The sequence below is a fragment of the Myotis brandtii genome, unplaced genomic scaffold, assembly GCF_000412655.1.
Source record: "Myotis brandtii unplaced genomic scaffold, ASM41265v1 scaffold187, whole genome shotgun sequence".
Lineage (NCBI taxonomy): Eukaryota > Metazoa > Chordata > Mammalia > Chiroptera > Vespertilionidae > Myotis > Myotis brandtii.
In genome coordinates, this window is record NW_005356944.1 from 17905 (window position 1) to 37813 (window position 19909).

The following is a 19909-nucleotide window of genomic DNA, read 5'->3' on the forward strand; positions in this document are numbered from 1 at the left end:
CTGCGCCACCGGCGGAGGTGCTGGGAGGCGGCCGCTGCTCCCTAACTTGTGGGCCCTGCCTCGCCCAACTTCTCCATCTCCCACCCGACCCGGAAAGCCACCCCCACTCCTCACCCTTCCTGAAGTCCGGGAAGGAACCGCCCCGCCCACCTCTCGGACGGACAGACGGACTTGGGAGGCTGCGAGGCTGCGAGGCCGGGCGCAGCGGCGGCACAGGGACCGGGTTTAAAGGCCTCAGTCCCGCCCAGCGTGAGGTCACCAGCCCTTCCCAGAGCGACTGGCTAATGAGAGCCTCGCCAGCCTCCTGCCCCCGACAGGGACCGCCTGCTCCGCCTCCGGGACGGCAGGTCTGGATGCCTCCCGCGCACCGACCGCCCCTCCCTGCTCCCCCTCCGCCCGGAGGCTCCCACTGAGCCGCCCCTCCTCACCTCGTCCACACACACGGGCTGCGGGGACTCCACGTTCAAGAACAGAGCTGTTGTATACGCGATCCCTGTGTACACATCACACTGGAATGTGAGCAATTTACCTCCTCCTCTAGAGCCGGCTTATAGTTCAAACCTCTACTGAATTTTTTTTTAAAATATATTTTATTGATTTTTTTGCAGAGAGGAAGGGAGAGGGATAGTTAGAAACATCGATGAGAGAGAAACATCGATCAGCTGCCTCCTGCACACACCCTACTGGGGATGTGCCCGCAACCAAGGCACATGCCCTTGACCGGAATCGAACCCGGGACCCTTGAGTCCGCAGGCCGACGCTCCATCCACTGAGCAAAACCGGCCAGGGCCCTCTATTGAATTTTAAAGATATTAGAAGACAAGGGTCTAGCAGAGGGAAAGTACTTTTAACTATTGGGTCTTAAGTCACCAGATATACCCCCAACCTGGCACACAGTAGGCACCCCATGAATGAATGAATGAATGAATGAATGAAATGAATGACCAAACACAGGTCCTTTCTCACACTGGGCTGTGACTCCACAAGAATAGAACCAGCTCCTGTCCATCTCCACGTTACCACCATCACCCCCCACCCCCAGCCTTGGAATCAGGATGCCTGGGCCACACCCTGGCCCTGTCACTTGCTAGCTATAGGATCCAGGCACCCTTCCCTCTCTGAGCCTCAGTTTGTTCATCTGTAAAATGGGGTGATGACGATCCTGTTCAACATGTAAGATAATATATAAAACTACATTCCCCAGAGGGAGAGCAACAAATGGAATGATGCTTATAAAGTGCCGGGCACGTGGCAAATCATGTTATTAGCATGAGGTAAGGTATATGCTCATCAGCTTTACACGTTATTCACCAGCTTCCGGGCAGGGAGAGTCAGAGGCAACGTAAGTAAATACCAGAGCTTCCTGCGCGTTACCACTCACCCAACTCAGCGCTGTGCACGTGGAGCCAGTGAGCAGCTGGAAGGCAGTCCAGACCCAGGAAGCAGAGGTTCGGCTGGGAGGAAACCAGACTGCTTTCTGCCTCTCCTTACTCTCTGCTTCCAGAGTTGCTCAAACGTCACATCCCTTTTTTTTTTTCCTGTCCTATTCCTGTGCCAAGAAAAACAAAACGAAAAACATCGGAGGGGCAGGGACGTCAGGGTTCTATACTGTTACTTTCCAAGCAGCTCTCCAAGGGGGAGCTCTGTAAGGAAGGCCCCAGGCGATGCCAGCACTGCCAGCAGGACCATCCTCAACCCCATTCCGCACGGTGAGCACCAAACAGGGGGCCACCGCCAGGATCCAGCTGTCACCCGCCTCCGGGCTTCTCTGCGATGGGCCCTGTGGCAGAAGCAAGTGTTACTTCTTAATTATTTGCAATCTCTCCCCATTGTCTGCCTTCTGAGGAGGAGGAAGGCTCCTCCAAGATTGTTTTTGCTGAGTCTCCGAGGAAGGAATAGCTGAGAAGTAGGAGAAAATGGCACAAGGCTGAATAGTGTGTGGGGATTCTTTTTTTTTTTTCACTTGTGAGCATTTAATGAACTTCCGTCCATGTGGCTTCAAGCTACCAGCACCCTGTCCCCCCTCCCCCACAACACCCTGACTTCTCCTCAGTCTTCTGCTGACGAACTTGGCCTTCACCCGTGTGGGGATTCTTTTTGTTGTTGTTGTTGTTCACTTGTGAGCACTTAATGAACTTACGTCCATGTGGCTTCAAGCTACCAGCACCCTGCCCCCCCCACCCCACCCCCGCAACTCCCTGGCTTCTCCTCAGTCTTCTGCTGACGAACTTGGCCTTCACCATGACAGGCTGCTTGGGGAGACATCCCTTCCCCAGACTCCGTAGTAGCCCGACTGCACGTCAGTGATGGGAGCGGCTACCGTCTTGTCTTTGGCAGCATTACCTGTCTGCTCACTGACCGAGGTCCACAGGTGACCAAGGCTGACAGTGGGGAAGAAGTCTGGGTCCCCTTAAGTGGCCATGCCTCACACCAACTTCCCCCAAGGAACCTGGGCGGTATTTGTCGGAGCTGATCTTGTGACGATGCAAGTCACCAGCATTACCTCGGCCCCCGGGTGCTCGCCGACGTGGCCAGGGCCGTGGCTCATGTGGCCCTGAAGTTTCCGGGTCTTCCTTAGTCTGGCGGGCATGCCATGGCCGAGATGTCCCGTGTGGGGATTCTGAGCAGGTAGGTAGGAGTGGAAGCGAGGCCAGGGCTGAGGAAAGGGGGTGGGGTGCGGGGCAGGCAACAGCATTTACGGGAAGCTGTTTGCGATGCTTCTGTACACACAGGAGCAGAAGCATGGGATCGTTTTGTGGTAACATGAGGGTTTGTGTTGCTAACAGCAACTCTCAAAATGGGAGCTCCTCGGGAAGGTGCTCCAGCAGCAGCCTGTACAGCTCTCTACACCCACACAGGCTACTCGGCTACGGCTCTGAGAATACACCAATTTTGACAGTTTGCTCTGAACAGAAAAATCGGGCTTTTCCAAAGAAAAGGAAGATGAAATATAACTTCCTCCTGAACCCTCCCCTGCAGCTCTGAAACCCCTCAAGTCCTACTGAGGCGACGACGAATCCCTATGAGACCCTGAAGAGCTTCCACTGCATTGAGTGGAAGCCTAACCACCTCTACTGCCCCTTGAAGGAACACCCTGAAATGTCCCAGGCTCCCATTCCACTATGGTCAATGGCCAGGCCGGGGACCTGGGGGCTGTTGTGGACACTCGTTTTTGTCTGCCCAGCAGTCTTTCATTTGGTGACTGTGGGGTTCTGGTGGGGCTGCCTGTCCCAGTTCCCCATCACCCCAACTAGAGAACATGTGACCTCGGTCTGGCTGGTTGTTGTGCCACAGCCCCCAGACCAGGGATTGGCCCTGGAAGGAGCATATGCCCCAAGCCAGACCCATCAGCAGCTTTCTCTAGGATGGAGCTATATATACACACATTTTTAAATAGGCAGTGGCTCAAAAAAAAAGTCTCTTTCCTCCAGGGATATGAAAGGGGGATGATGTAAGCCGGGAACCATTCATGCCTGCCCTCCCCTGCAGCCGGAAGGACACCCTTCTACGAGAGCAGATAACCTGGCCACTGCAGACGAGGAAATAGCCTGGTGGCATTTGAATTCTTCCAGTGCCTGATGTCAGTTTTACTCCTTAGACAGCCCGTTTTTACAGTTACCATTCCTTTTTTATTTTTATTAGGGTTGTCTTATTGTTTTACTATTTAAAAATATTTTAATTATATCGCTTCTCGGCCTTTTGGCTAAGATCAAGTGTAGTATATGTTCTTATCAGTTTAATAAAAATATTTTAATTACAATTGACATATAGTATTATATTATTTTCAGGTGTACAACATAGTGATTAGATATTTACATAACTTACGAAGTGATCTAGTTAGATCTATCTAACCCTGATAGCTCTAGTACTCATCTGACACCAGGCATAGTATTACAATATTATTCACCATATTCCCTATGCTGTACTTCACATCCCAGCCTACCATCTCTTTTTTAAAAATCTAATAAAGTTGGACTGATCTTTGGCAAACTGATATATGCTCATCAAAGGCAAGAATGCCAGTGTGCCCAAAACAAGCCCATTGGCTTGACTCCGCCCCACCCACACATGGCCACTTCCCCCAGCTTGGCCTTCCTTCTCCCAGCTTACAGTGAGGCAAGCATCAACACTCTGATGGCAGCGCCCAAGTTTCCACCATGTTCTTCAAATCATACCAACTTGTGGGTTTGCCCCTTCCTACTAATCTGTGATGAGCTCAGTGTAGCCCCGAGCCTCACGCCTGACAGATGACCATCACTAGGGGTGGAGGGATGGATGGATGGATGGAGGCTACTGACCCGACCCAGTGTTTCAAACTAGGGAAACCGTTTTTACTGCAAAGCTAAGTAGAGCATATCTACTTAGTCAAGATATGAGAGGGTCACTGCAGCTCCCCACTGCTTCCAAGGTGGCCGATGAAAGGGAAAGCTTTCAGTAGAACTTGACTTCACCCCACCCCAAAGAGGAATGGATGGATGGATAGATGGAGGCTACTGACCCGACCCAGTGTTTCAAACTAGGGAAACCGTTTTTACTGCAAAGCTAAGTAGAGCATATCTACTTAGTCAAGATATGAGAGGGTCACTGCAGCTCCCCACTGCTTCCAAGGTGGCCGATGAAAGGGAAAGCTTTCAGTAGAACTTGACTTCACCCCACCCCAAAGAGGAACCATTTAACCAGGTGGGTCCAGATGGGACAGCCACATGGAAGTGCCACAAATTCAAGGGTCGTCATCAGTCCGTGTTACTATAAATAAAACTTGTATTGGATTATAAGCAACACCACCAACAGCACAGCCTTCTCCAGCACCATGCCAGTAAGATACTGTTTTGTAGGACAGAGAAAGCTGACTCACTCAAACCTCATTATCACTACATTTGACACCAAGTTACTCATCCTCTTAAATATCCTATTCACTTTGCCAAGCCCAAACCTGTTTCACAGATCTTCCCACATTAAAGAGAGAAAACACAGAGACAACATGAGGCTGTGATCTTTATTCCATTAAATGACCTTACAGAAACAGAAACATGCTTTTAATACACTAATAGCATCATCTCATCCTATTGCACTTTTTTAAAGTATATTAAATTTTAAAGCCATTTTTAAAGGGTATAAGAGAAAAGTACTTTCAACAAATCATTTAAAAGAAATCTGAGAAGGAAAATTGTATATGTTCAAGATTAACATCCACTCCTTTAAGGCTTTAGTCTATGACAGCATTTTTTCATCTAAATTGGAAAGTTTTGGGAGTCAAAGTCCACCTTCCCTTGGTCACAAGAACACCACATTTAAATTTGTTCTGGCAAACAAAATTCTTCCCAAGAAATATTTTTAATCTTTCTGCTCCTAGATTTTGAAAAGTTCCTAATATGGGTTACTTTTGTTGCTAATTTTCAAAGTTATGGTCATCTCCTGTCTTTTTGTTCATTACTTTTATTTATGGTTTAAGGTTTTCTGTGTATGAGTTAGGGGTTCAAGTTACAGTGCTGAATTTTGCTTTTTAAAAGAAATACAACTTTTACCCTGGCCAGGTGGCTCAGTTAATTGGAGCGTCTCCTGTACATCAAAAGGTTGCTGGTTTGATCCCTGATCAGGATGTATACAGGAGGCAATCAATCGATGTTTCTCTCTCTCTAAAAATCAACGGAAACATATTCTTGGGTGAGGATTAAAAAAAAGAAACACAATTTTCAAAAGTTTCTTTTTAATCCTAATTACACCTGCTACCAAATAGGACACTTGTATAACTTGTACATTCATTGTTCAGAGAAGGCACTGTGACATCCTCATTTTGAGAAACAGCTTCAAGGAGCTGAGATAATCCTCCCAATTACAGGCACCCTGACTGTTCTGAACACTGTGCACTCTCAGTGACTGCACCTGGCAGGCCACCTCATCTGAACTGCAAGGAAAAGCCACCACTTGCCGCCAGGCCATCCTGAACTGCACTTTCCCACCATGCAGTGCAGTCTCTCACTGCTGTCTCTGAGGCACCTGCACTACTGTTACAAAAGCAGTGATTCTGGGGCCACAGACCACACCAACTGAGGCAACCCCTGGGGTAGAAAGCTGGTAATTTAAACTTTTTAAACAAGAATTCCAGGTAAGTCTTATGTACTCCAAGATAGGTAAGAACCAATACTCAAAACATAGCTACAGTATGATTTAACAAGGAAAACTATCCAATTGCAAATGGTCTTTTACAATGGGGTAAAAAAAAAAAAAAAGTTCCATGAAGCCCCGACAGAGTGACTCAATGGGTTGGAGTGTCGTCCAGCACACCAAGAAGGTTTCAGGTTCAATTCCTGGTCAGGGCACATACCCAGGTTGTAGGCTATATCCCCGGTCAGGGCCCATATGGGAGGTAACCGATCAATGTTTCTCTCACTCTCTCCCCACCTTCTCTCTCTCTAAAAAAATCAATAAACATATACTCAGGTGAAGATTAAAAAGAAAAAAGGTCCATGATGACTTCCATGTAAACTATTTTTTAAAAAAACCTCTAGGAAAAATATAAAGCATTTTTACATCAATTTACTCGACTCTTCTGTAATTCACACATGCATACCCTATCTGAGACACACCCATGAGCACGGTGGGTACGATGCTAAAGAAACACACTGCCAGCACAAAGCAGTTTGTTTGCCTAAAGCATTTAACTTCATGTAAGAGAAAAAAGAAAAATAACAGGTAAAACAAAACCAACATTCCCAAGCGACTTTACCAAGTGTTATTACATAGCCCTCCATGGAACAGATTTCTCAGGGCACTGCTAATATGGAATGAGTATGAAGATGTTTCATTATCACACATAACAACATGACAGTTTGCCCTCAGTCTGTCTACAAAGCAATCTAGAAAGACTTCCCCATGAAAGAATCAAAACTTTTATTCTATTATTTTTACTCTAAGCTTACTGGAAGTATCAAAAAACAACAAAAAAAGCCTTAACATTTAACTTCTCCTGAAATGAGTTATTTTAAGAGAAAAATTTGAAAACCTCCTTTTATGTTAATAAGAGCGCCCATATACTGTTAGGAATGTGTAAATAAACAATGCTGTGTGGAAAGGCCAGCCAGGAGTGGCAGAGCAACAAACACTAAGCAAACAATCTGAACTCCTAATGTCCCTGACCCACTAATTAAAGGCTGAGGGAAGTTACGAGGTAAAAGACATTCTTTTCAGCCTGGTTATCAATCTCCCCAAGACTATGTAGGCCAGCAATGAGAATGCATCTTTTATTGAAAAAGGTGATATAAAGTCATCAGTTCACTGTTAAAAGAGAAGAGAGGCCAAAGAAAACTCATAAGAATCCTCACTGAGAAAACTTTATAAACACTTTTCAGAGGCAGAATATGTTAACTAATAAAGACCCAAAAAACAAAGTTTCCCCATAGGTAATTGAACCAAGTTATTCCTTTAAGATCAAAACAAAAAATGGTGAATTTAAACAGTAAATCAATCCTAAGATTTCATTAAATCATACATTATCATGTTTATTTTTTAAAATCTAATACTTTAGAATTAAAGTACCTTTTAGACACATCTTCCTTTTCTCACCACTAAAAGGAGTAGGACCAATCTAGACAATTATTCTGAAATCTATAAATATGCTTATAAAATGCAGTAAGGCTTTTTTTTTTTTTTAGCAAAAAGTAAAACATGTAAATAGTAGGTTTATTAAACCCAATATCAGTAATTTAGTTCTAGCGAAACATCATCCATCACATTGATGTTTTCAATCTGAACTATAGTGATTCTGTAGGTTTGTTTTTAGTTAATATCTGTAAGGCCTTTCGCTGAGAAGTATGAGCCTGCAGGAAGATGAGAGGCCCCCTGAAAATGCACTAACTTTTCAAAGCTAAGCTTTCAATTTAACATTCAAAACTAAGCATCACTGATAAGCAAGGAAACAGTTTTTAGAACAACCTGGAATTTTTCTAAATCTAACAGCAAGTGAATAAAATAGCAAGAACTTCAGGGCAAGATGGTATGTAAATACGAAAAAAATATAAAATGCTTGGAATTAATTCAGGCCTTATAAAAATACTTAAATGGTTAAGTGTTAAAGTAGTCAAAAAAAAATCTTTAATAGATTATATGCCAGAAGAAACTTTGTTTTCCCACCTTTCACTCATACTTCATATATATAGAATTTTCCCAGATTTTGCCTAAGCCTTCCTTACCACCCTCCCACAAAAATAAAATTATCTTAAGAATTAAGGCTCACATACCTGAATGTTTATATAAATATTTGCAGGCAAATTTTAAGTTTAAAATCCGTAATAATTCACCATTATAAGCCAAAGAAAAAGGCAACTAAAGATAAAAAATTTTATCACACAATCAAGGTAAATAAAGAAGAATTATTAGATATTTCTGGATATTGTCCATATGTGGATGGGGCTTTGGTCCTTACTAAGCCAAAGCTATTTTAAAGCTACCAGACAGGTCAAGTAAAGTTAAATAAAGGAAAAATCACTAAATAAAACTGACAGTTTTAGCTCCATTACTAAATATATTAAACAGTGCATAGGAAATAAGACCTGATTTACTGCTAAGCCATGTGCAAGAGGACATCACTTAAAGGCCATAATGTTTGATACAGTCTTTCCTCTAATTAATAATAAAGTTTTGTTCTTATGTGGAACTTTCAAAAACAAAACTTCTCAAATGACAACTGTGTGAGGGTAGTGTATAATACATATACCAATGTAATAAAGCCCTAATATGCAATTGAGCAAACGGCGGAACGACCGACACGCACTGACCACCTGGGGGCAAACACCCACGCAGGAGCTGCCCCCTAGTGGTCAGTACGCTCCCACAGGGGGAGTGCCACTTAGCCAGAAGCCAGGCTCACGACTGGTGAGCACAGCATCACAGCGTTGGTGGCGGGAGCCTCTCCGGCCTCCGCTGCAGGCGGGATGGTAAGGAGCAAGGGTTCCCAGACTGCAAGAGGGCGCAGGCTGGGCTGAGGGACACACACCCCCCCCCAGTGCACAAATTTCATGCACCAGGCCTCTAGTACCAATATAAACCTACAAACAGTGAGTCTGGCCAAGGCACAAGTTCAAGTGACTTATCAGAGGTCACATGGTTCATTTAAACTCTAGCTCTTTTCTTAAATTATCAAGTTCATTCCTTTTATTATGAGCCTCTGGCTTTTCAAGGCATGTTTGCTCTTTTCTAGAAAGAAGGTATAGGAATAAAGGCAAAAGAAAAAAATATGTTCCAACAAAACTGACAGCCTGTCAGGTAAAAGACCTTACATTTCAGTGAATAGATTTAAACATGATAGTAGTTTTCCACACTGTGTGGCAGACCGGATTCTCTAATATTATAAGACTTTATGTAATGGCATCATTTCAGTCTTTAGTTCTAAAGCTTTTGCCAGTTTTGTAAACTTTTTAAAAAGGAATCCTTCTCAATAGAGGAAGGTATAGAAGAACTGACAGGTTTCACCCCAAACAGACTCTTTCCTGAGGCTTCCTCGGTCCCTCCCTATCATGCCTGCAAAAGCACGAATTCAGTTTTTAAAGGCACTAAGTGGCGCATAAAGGACTTAAAACTGCATTTCCATTTTCTCCTTTAGCTTTCCCCCCATAAAGTGCACAAAGCAGAGAGTAATAAAAAACAGACGCAAGCTTGGATCTATATCATAAGCAAGGAAAAGAAACGCTTCCCACAGAAATGGAAGTGTGTTTAAGAGTTTGAAACCACAGGAAAGGTCTATTCCTTTATTGGTGCCATGTTTCAGCTCTTCCTGGGTGGTCCCAAAGCTACATTCCTCTGGACCTGTACCTGTGGCTACAGCAGAAATGCAGAAATCAGAAGGGGCTGGTTGGGTTCTTGTTGGATCCTCTTGTTAAGATGCTATTGAGCTTTTTTATCCATAGGTTGTCTCCCAACAATTGCATCCCTCACAGCAGCCTGAGTGGAATTACCAATGTGAGAAGAAGCCTGCAAAAGTCCACGAGGCAACATGTAAGTTAAGGAAATACAGCCCAGCATCAAGAGAATACGTCCTTGGAGATCAACTTTCAAAAATTTCTGTCTACATCATCAGTATGTTACAGAAAACAGGGGAATGAAAATGTGGGGGAGGGGAGCCTGTGACAGCAGCTACCTCCCAGGAGAGTTAGCTGACCCTTTGCTTTGTTATTGTGTTATTAGAGGCTTGCCAAATGCTTATTCCTTTAGTAGAAAAAATATTTTCACTCAGGAAGCTAGAGTTTGGGATTGACATTGTAAAAATAATTTGTTTCCCTTCACAAGCCTCTAACTGAACTGATCTGTTCAAGCAACTCAGAAAAAGAAACCAGAGTCTCGAGGATCTATAAACCTAGAGATCATGTCAATGTCAAAAGCCACTGGCTTTTGGAAGATTTTAAGGGGGAAAAATGCCATCCTTAATAAGATTTAAAACAAAAAAATTTGTTAAGTTCATATTTTTCAAAGCTCTTGATTTCTAATAAAGCAAATTAATCTTGGATGAGGGAAAGAATCACACAAGAATTGTGTCTGACAAACATATAGTTAAAAGTTTCCCGCAAGGAACACAATTGTGTCTAAGCTGAAAAACTTTTTGCATTGAAGGGTAATCATTGGGCATGAAAACAAAATATCAAAATTAAACATTAATATCCTAAAAAAGGATAATAAACATAATGCTCATCAGAAAAAAATAGTTAAGGAAATTTTCTCATGCCTTCTCTCACGAGGAAGCTCTGCCAAGTGGAGATACTTTATAAAAGAAACACAATATCTGTCCATTGTCAACCCTCCCACTCCCAGCGGGCAGCACTTACCTGCTCTAGTACATATGCTGCTCCAGAATCGATAGCTCCGCCCAGCTCACGATACTGACCAGAGTACCTGATGTACCCCCAAGTGAGAAGCGCTATTAACAGCAGTCCAACTATACAGTTGAACAGCTGGGCCACAACCTCCAGACCAATGAAGCCAGTGAGGCCCGAGGCTATGTACAAAGCCACGATGCCCGTGAAGAGCACCGCGGGGGTTCGGAAAGTGCTGAAGATGTTCTTGCTACCGTTGTGCTTGCAGAAGTTCTCATAGAGTTCTTTGATTTCCTCCTCCAGCTCCTGCTGGTAGCGAAGGCTAAAATCCTTCCCACCCATCTTCTTGGTCTTCTTAAAATGGTCCAGAGCAAGTTGTCTGAATTCACAGTGCTTCTCCTCTAGAATGTCTGGAGACAAATAAGGTTTCTCTCCCCCACACACCTAAAAAATAAAGAAAAAGACGCAATGTGTTGAAGATCCCTTTAAAAACAAGTGACAAATAAAATTTATAAAGTGAAAACGCTGAAAAGCTTAGGCTATTTTGGTATTAGAAATTAACTGTAAATGATGACCAAGGCCAGCAGAGCTCAGGTGGCTGCCTCCGAGAGAACACTTAAGTTCCGGGGCCATGGTGCTCGGTGAGAGCAGTGACACAGCAGGAGCCTTGGCTAGAACCCTGACAGCAGGCCCTCATTCCCAGGTGGCCTGGGTACAGCTGTGTTCCCTCGGTATCTTAAGACAGTAAAAAGGATCAAGTTTGGGCTTTTAAAGTCAGCAACCATGTCCAGGTTATAGATATTTCAGAATAAGACATACGCCCAACATACCTCTTCCATGTTGTTGTAATAAATGTCCTTGGCAGAGGCCGCAGCTGCTAAATTGTTGGCTTCAGCAGTGGCCTTTGAAGAAAGGAAAGCAAAAGCTGTAAGTCCTTCCTCTTTTAATATTCTTCGACAAATAACCACGTAAAATTTTTCTCACACCTTATTCACCATTCTTTCCTTCTTATTATGCTTCTGCTATATTTTAGGTTTCCATATAGCCCAGTTTATTAAATAAAATACATCTTTTCTGCCAAAAATGTTCCCACACATAAGAACCTTTATCATAAATTGAACCTCTCCAAAATCATTTCCTTTGCTTCAATTTTTACTTATTGATTTGAGAGAGAGAGAAAGGAAGAGGGTGTGTGAAAAACATCAATGTGTTGTTCCACTTATTTATGCATTCACTGGTTAATTCTTGTATGTGCCCTGATGGGAGATTGAACCCAAAACCTTGGTGTATCAGAACGATGCTCTAACTAACTGAGCTACCTAGCCAGGGCCCTTGGCTTTAATTTTAAATGTTACAAAACAGATATAAGTCAAAAAAGAAGGGAAACAGCCCAGCCAGCGTGGCTCAGTGGTTGAGTGTCGACCTATGAACCTGGAGGTCATGGTCTGATTCCTAGTCAGGGCATATGCCCAGGTTGCTGGCTCAATTCCTAGTGGGGGGGAAAAGAGGGGCAGTCAATCAATGATTCTCTCTCATCATTGATCTCTCTCTCTCTGTCTCTCTCTCTCTCTCAGCTCGCTCTCTCTCTCTCTCTCCCTTCCTCTCAGAAATTGGTAAAAATATATTTATTTTTTTAAAAAAGAAGGGAGAGCCCTAACTGGTTTGGCTCAGTGGATAGAGCGTCGGCCTGCGGACTGAAGGGTCCCAGGTTCGATTCTGGTCAAGGGCATGTACCTTGGTTGCGGGCACATACCCAGTAGGGAGTGTGCAGGAGGCAGCTGATCGATGTTTCTCTCTCATCGATGTTTCTAACTCTCTATCTCTCTCCCTTCCTCTCTGTAAAAAATCAATAAAAATATATTTTAAAAAAAAAAGAAGAAGAAGGGAGACAAATTATCTTTACAATGTCAATCCCAAACTCTAAATTCCTGTGTGAAAAGATTTTTTCTACTAAAGGAATAAACATTTGGCAATAAATGGCCTTATGTTCAGTACATGAAAATCAGAATCATGTTTTAACAAAACAACACTTTGAAAATACCAAAATGTTAAAAATAAAACTCATTGGAAATTAAATGCTGACTCATCAGTAAGTAGACACATTAGGACATGCTCTAGTAAAGCAGACAGCAGGAAACAGGAAAATGGCCTGTCCACACAGCTGGGGATGTCTCCCTGGGGATAGCAAGACAGGGGTGTCACAGTATGTTTGGTGGGAAGACCAGGCCCAGTGAGAGGCCGTGCTGTTTAAGCTGAACCACCAAGAACACAGATAAGAAAACCAGAAGGCGACCACACTGCTGGAATGTGCTGGAAATTAAGAGCTCAGCATAATGGGAAAGGAGAGCAACAGCACCGTCTTCTTAAAGGACTCTGCTTACGGATCCGGATCAACTCCCGAAATCGAAGCTATCACTTAGGCTGTCCAACAACTGCGTACCTGAAGCATGGATTTGGGGTGAGGCAGATCTTCTCCTTGGTAAATTTTAATATATGCCTGAAAATATAAACATAAAAATAATTACCAAAAATGTCCTTCTGTCATAATTAATCATACTTGTAATTGTAGGAACAGTAACCAAACAACTTAATTTTCCTAAAGACCTAGATCGACACCCAGGAATTAGCAAAAACACAACACACCTTGTGCATGTTAGCATTTTTAGTTCACTGAAAATGGTCTCAAGCAGCAGAAGCCTACCAAGGCTAAGATTCCCGCCAGACTCCCCACGCACACTGGCCTCACCACTACCTGTGGGCAGAGTGACCATCCGCCTTGAGGTAGTCATGTCACATTTAGGTGCCGTCTCCCACTCACAGCAACATCCTAACCACCTCCTGTCCACACCATCTTCCTTGAGGAACAATCTTCCTTTAGCCACAGTCATCACTCTAAGAGAGTGCAAAGAACATCCATTTGGTTCTTAGACCGATACTGCCACCCAGTGGCCCATTCCTGGAAGGACACTGAAGTCTGAAAATGCCTCTCATCATTTCTCCCATGAAACTTTTCCCTAAGCTTTAAAATACTGAAATTCAAATTAGTTTAAACCTAGACCAGTTTTACCAAAAGCCCAACATTTTAATAATTAAAGCCCATAATTACCTTAAAATACTCCAATAGCCCCCGACAGGTGACTTTTGAGCCATTGATCTCCTTTTCCATTAAGTTCGCTGGGTTTAATATATACGGAATCAGTATCTGTAACTGCTCTTTGAATTCACTGGCAATATCTGTTCACAGGACCATGAAGAAGGAAACAATAAGCCAAACAGACTTCAACCAAGGTAAGCACAGAACACAATCTTCAGGGCAGTCTAAATGTCTTAACATATGTTAGTCAAAGTGGAGGGCAGGGTCCCAGGGCAGGTGTCAGACATTTTCGGCTCTGACCAGAACAGCAGTCTGTTCTTATGTGCCTTGGTTGTCCCCTTGCCTTCTGCAGTATGAAGACCTCCCTAATCGAGAAGAGAATATGCAGAATATCCTTACCCTGGTTTTCATTCTGGGAGGTTCAGGTCTACTTCCTAGCATTTCAAGAAATTTCACTTTTTTAAATCCTCACCAGAGGATACTTTTCCATTGATTTTTTTAAAGAGAGAGTGAAAGGGAGGGAGGAGGGGGAGAGAGAAACATTGATGTGAGAGACACACTGACTGGTTGCCTCCCACATGCGCCCTGACCTGAGCCTGGGATCAGGTCTGCAACCGAGATACATGCCCTTGACTGGAAATCAAACCCGAGCCTCTTTGGCCTGAGGGCCGATGTTCTAACCACTGAGCAACTGGCCAGGGCAAGAAATTTCACTTTTTTAAGAGTTTCATTAACCAGGTCTTCAAAAGATCAATTATCAACCCCTCAAGTTCTCAGACCAGGCCCTTGCTACATCCTCATGCTCCCCTTACTTTTTTAGAAATCACTATTCACCCACTTGTTTGTTTTTGTTCATTTTTTCCTGGTAAAAGGAGTACAAGCACCTGTACTTCATGATATTTATTTTCTAGCGCCTCCTTAGAGAGGCGCTCTGGGCCGCCCGAGGGAAAGCCTACTGTCTCGGAAAGTGACAGCTTCTCTGCAGTTTCTACAAAGTTCCCACAGAGGACTCGGGAGAGCCATTAAACAGAACTCTTTCCTCAAGGTGAGAACTAGCTGGTCCAACTATGAAGACACAGGAATCTGATTTCTATAATCTAACATCTTCCTGGGTTTCCAACTAACTCAGACTATCAACTGATAGTTATCACATCAAGGTAAGAACTCTTCAACACTCCATAACCCTAATTTGTAAAATTGAAGTGTTCTTATTTCATTTATTGATTCAACAGTTTTTGAGCACCTTTTTGTGGCCGGTATTGTTGCAAGAGTTGGGGACAGAGCAGTGAATAAACAAAAGTGGTTTAGAAATTTTTCCAAATTACAAATATCACTATAAAAATCTCTATAAAGCCCTAGCCGGTGTGGCTCAGTGGATGGAGCATTGGCCTGCACTGAAGGGTCCCAAGTTTGATTCCAATCAGGGTACAGGCCCAGTTTCAGGCTCAATCCCCATAGGGGGCATGCAAGAGGCAGCCAATCAATGTTTCCTTCTCACATTGAAGTTTCGCTCTCACAATGATGTTTCTCTCTATCCCTCTTCCTTCCTCTCTCTCAAAATCACCCAGTTAATCAATCAATAATAAAAGAATTCCACTGAACAACTTCCCTACCGGTGAGGAACAAAACCAGAGTTAGGTTTGGTAAAGGTATGTCTAATAATGGAGTGTTATAACCCTAAAAGACACATCACCTACACACTCAACTTTCTTTCCATACTCAACTCTGAAAAGTCAATCACAACTGCTTTTTTTGGTTAAAAACAAAAAAATTCTAGTTCCAGTGTCGCCTAAGCAGATTTCTCTCCAAAGCCAGGCCACAAACTCGGACTTCTTTTTTTTTTTTTTTTTTTTAATATATTTTATTGATTTTTTACAGAGAGGAAGGGAGAGGGAGAGTTAGAAACATCGATCAGCTGCCTCCTGCACGCCCCCTACTGGGGATGTGCCCACAACCAAGGTACATGCCCTTGACTGGAATCGAACCTGGGACCCTTCAGTCCGCAGGCCGACGCTCTATCCACTGAGCAAACCGGTCAGGGCAAACTCGGGAGACTGAGATGCCATCTAAAGGCTCCGGAAGTCTGCTCAGGAAGCTGCCACTACATAACAACATCATACAGGTGGCGAATAGAAGGTGAAGGTAAGTCTCTCAAACTCAGTTTCTTTTGTAACATTACAACCAGCTGGAACATAAATCTTAAGCAAGTACATTAACTTTCTTGCATCGAATGAGTCAAGTTCTCTTGGTAACTAAGCAGTACATGTCACCTAAATTGCTTCCCCATGTAACGGAAGTCGTTTCTGCTTCAGCACAGTATGGATTTGGGTTAAGAAGAATCAGGATGTGAACCTCTGTCTCACCACTTAGCTGTGTACACTGAACAAGTTACTTAACTTTCCTAAACCAGTGTCTTCATCTGTACAATAAAGAAAATATTATCAGTTTCATGGAATTACTGAAAGCATTAAGTGCGAAAGTAACTAGTATCGTGTTGGTGCTATGGTCTGAATGTTTTGTTCCCCCTCCCCTTGTTGAAATCATATGTTGAAATCCTAACCCCTAAAGGTGATGGTATTAGGAGGTGGGGCCTTTGAGAGGTGAGGAGGTCATGAGGGTGGAGCCCTCATGTATGGGATTAGTGCCCTTATAAAAGAGATCCCCCAGAGCTCGCCAGCCCCTCCCAACATATGAATATACAACCAGAGACCAGGAAGATAACCCTTTACACACCATGCTGGCACACTGATCTTGGGCTTCCAGCCTCCAGAATGACAGGAAATACATTTCTGTTGTTCATAAGCTACCGAGTCTATGGTATTTTGTTACAGCAGCCCAATCAGACTAAGACAGTTGGGAACATGACTGGACATCTAAAATTGGCGACTACTATTATTTCTACTTTACTGGGAACCTAAGAAGCTCAGATAAGTTTATAAACAGAAGTGCTTAGTTTAACACATGGGGAAACTGATGTCTAGCCATTAAATGACTCAAGGTCTCAAAGAACAAAAATAAGATAATGGAACCCATGAGTCCCAACTCTGATTTCTCTAAGCTACTATTTAGTCAGCACTTCCTGATATTAACAAATGACTCAGCATCAGGTTTTTTTTATAATCACAAATAAAATGAAAACAATAGCCATGCCACACATTATGTTATTTTTCTTTGGGAAGTTAATTTTACTTGATAAACATTAGCTAATGTTTAGTCTCCTTTTACTTAGCATTTTCATCTTTTATAAACCAATAATCATAACATGTCTCTTAGAAAGATTATTAATGGATATTGCCAACACCATTTCAGATGGAGAAATTAAGATGAGCTAATTCTAATTCTGATGGTCACAGTAAGGCAAGAGCAAAAACTGACCCAGACTCCAAATACTATTCTTTCTTGGAGAACATACTATTTCTCTTAAGCATTCATCAGATTCTTTCTTTCTTTTTTAATATTTGTATTGATTTCAGAGAGGAAGGGAGAGGGAGAGAGATAGAAACATCAATGATGAGAGAGAATCATTGACTGGCTGCCTCCTGCACACCCTCTTTGCCCCCTGGAGATTGAGCCCGAAACCCTGGCATGTGCCCTTGACCAGAATTGAACCTGAGACCCTTCAGCAGGCTGACGCTCTATCCAGTGAGCCAAACAGGCTAGGGCAACACCAGATCCTTATTTGACATTTTCTGGTCACTATTTAATTCCAAAGATCAAATCACATGTTTAAAATAACATCATTTGTAACACACCTTTCAATTTCCCATCAAACTCAGGGCTTGTGGCCACCTGGAGTCCTGGATGTGGCAGAAGAAAACAGGAGACGCTCGAGAAACATGAGTGAATGTGATTTCGGACATTCTGAATTTCTTCATGCTGATGTTCTTTCACCTGCCAATGAAGACCCACAATTTACAAAAGACCATTTGTTTCTCTTCCCAGGAACCACTGGTGTAAGACAAAGGAAAGAAGACTTCCCAACGCTGATGGGTGATAGTGGCCTATGTTTTTTCCAATAAGAAAACACAGAACCCTAAGAAGCAATAAATGCCCAGGTTGTGGGCTTGATCCCCAGTGTGGGGTGTACAGGAGGCAGCCTATCAATGATTCTCTCTCATCATTGATGTTTCTATTTCTCGCTCCCTCTCCCTTCCTCTCTTAGATCAATAAAAATATATTTTTTTAAAAAACACATGTAAGAATTTTGAACAAGAAAAACAGACTGAAGTTCTGAATGTGACACTCTAAAGACACATGTGGAACCTGACGTACAATGTGAAATGGAATTACAATCAAAACTGGGGCTTTTGCCCAGAGTTCTTCTCCACAATCCCTGTGCACTGTATACCCAGGTTCTTTAAAACATGAGTAATATTAGTGTGTGTTAACATGCATAAGTATTTAACAAACTTAATATAATTTTTTGTAATCTGCTTGAAATACAATAGCTAAGGTAAATGAGAAAGCTATCACTGCTTTTAGGTAATTCCCATATTATATTTCTACTTACCTGTAGACGCTTATCCAAAAATGACATTCCTCCCTGTAGTCCATAGCTGTATTCATAAGGGAAACTCCAGTCTCGAACCAAAAACATCAGTGTCTATTTAAGAAAAGAGCAGCACACATTATAATGTTGCATAAATGCATTTTCAAAATTACAATTTAAGTGCTCCTTTGCACAGTGCCAGCTTCTTCAAAGGAGACAAGAAACCGTGCTGAAGGATTGAGCTATTCTGTGATGTCTCTGAAACCTTATAAACAAGTATGCCAAAGGCAAGGATGGGGAGTGTAGTATGGCACTAGCTAGTCATACATCAGATCTACCTTCCACATTAGAATGGAAAGGAAAACAATACTTAACGCTCCTCTAATCTTACTCAGGTTACTATGCATTCCCGTCCTCATGAAATAATTAGCTAAAACAAAGGTCAGTAAATTTTTTCTGTAAATGGCCAGAGAGTAAATATTTTAGGCCACTGTAGCACAAGACAGCCATGAGCAATACAAATAAGTATAACTGTGTTCTAAATAAAACCTTATAGACACTGACATTAAAATTTCAGATGATTTACATGTCATAGAATAGTATTCCTCTTTTGATTTCTTTCAACCATTTAAAAATGTAAAAACCATTCCTAACTCATAGGTCACATAAAAACAGGCAGCTGGCCAGAACTGGCCTGTGAGCTGCAGTTTGCTGATCTCTGAACTAAAATAAAGATTTGAGTGGCATTTATAGTGAACATTCTACCTGGAAGGGTTTTTGGAAAATTTCATCCATTGCCAGACGACCATATTCTGTGAAGAGCTTAAAAAAGAAGAAGAAGAAGAAGAGTTATGGCTTGTAAGGCAAAATTAAAGTATTTCTGTGGCAATTTTTTTTTGGGGGGGTCCCTCAGAGTTCAGGAGAGGCAGGCATGTGGGGGATGAAGTGGGGGAAGGGAAAGGCGCAGACACCCTGGGAGGGAGGGGCCTTCTGTGGCTATTCTTTATCAAAGTATTCATTTAACAGACCTGACTCCTACTTATATGAAACCCAAGTTGTACAGTTTCAAAGCCCACAGGAGCCATGAACCTTAAAATAATCCAGGATGTCTTACATCCCAATTCATTAGCAAATCCAGAATCTAACCACTCACAAATTCCATGTAGCTTGGAATATTGCAATCGCTTCCTAATTTGTCTGCCTGCCCCTCCTCGTCACCATTCTCCATACAACAGCCACCATGGCTCTGTTATCAATAAGGTTAGTTAGATCACACCCTACCTCTGCTCAAAACCCTCAACCACATTCAGTATAAAAGGCCAGTTCTTATAATGTGATGCCACCATGCTGGCCCTCCTTGATGTTCCTCAAATGTGCTGGGCACACAGCTGCTTTAGGGTCTTTGTTCTGACTTCTCTTCCTACCTATAATGTTCTTCCCCTAAATAGCTGTGCAGCCGAACCGGTTTGGCTCAGTGGATAGAGCGTCGGCCTGCGGACTCCAGGGTCCCGGGGTCGGTTTCGG

At 42.9% G+C, this 19909-nt stretch overlaps 2 protein-coding genes across 4 annotated transcripts in view; both read right to left on the reverse strand.

The window, feature by feature from the left end:
• LOC102256179 (HRAS-like suppressor 3) overlaps positions 1–492 on the reverse strand; it is a 16385-nt gene extending 15893 nt beyond the window's left edge. The window contains exon 1 of one of the 3 annotated variants that reach the window (XM_014537978.1): positions 429–492. The gene's annotated coding sequence lies outside the window, so the exon portion shown is untranslated. Of the gene's footprint in view, positions 1–114; positions 284–428 lie in introns of those variants that run through there. The other 2 variants (XM_014537976.1, XM_005864153.2) reach the window with 2 other exon arrangements.
• A 9211-nt stretch (positions 493–9703) lies between these two features.
• ATL3 (atlastin GTPase 3) overlaps positions 9704–19909 on the reverse strand; it is a 36123-nt gene continuing 25917 nt past the window's right edge. The window contains exons 7-14 of the mRNA XM_014537980.1: positions 19151–19207; positions 18407–18499; positions 17649–17787; positions 13909–14036; positions 13243–13299; positions 11633–11704; positions 10815–11246; positions 9704–9966 (exon numbers count right to left, since the gene is read on the reverse strand). Coding sequence (XP_014393466.1) covers positions 9880–9966; positions 10815–11246; positions 11633–11704; positions 13243–13299; positions 13909–14036; positions 17649–17787; positions 18407–18499; positions 19151–19207 — 1065 coding nt within the window. The 3' untranslated portion in view covers positions 9704–9879. The remainder of the gene's footprint in view (positions 9967–10814; positions 11247–11632; positions 11705–13242; positions 13300–13908; positions 14037–17648; positions 17788–18406; positions 18500–19150; positions 19208–19909) is intronic.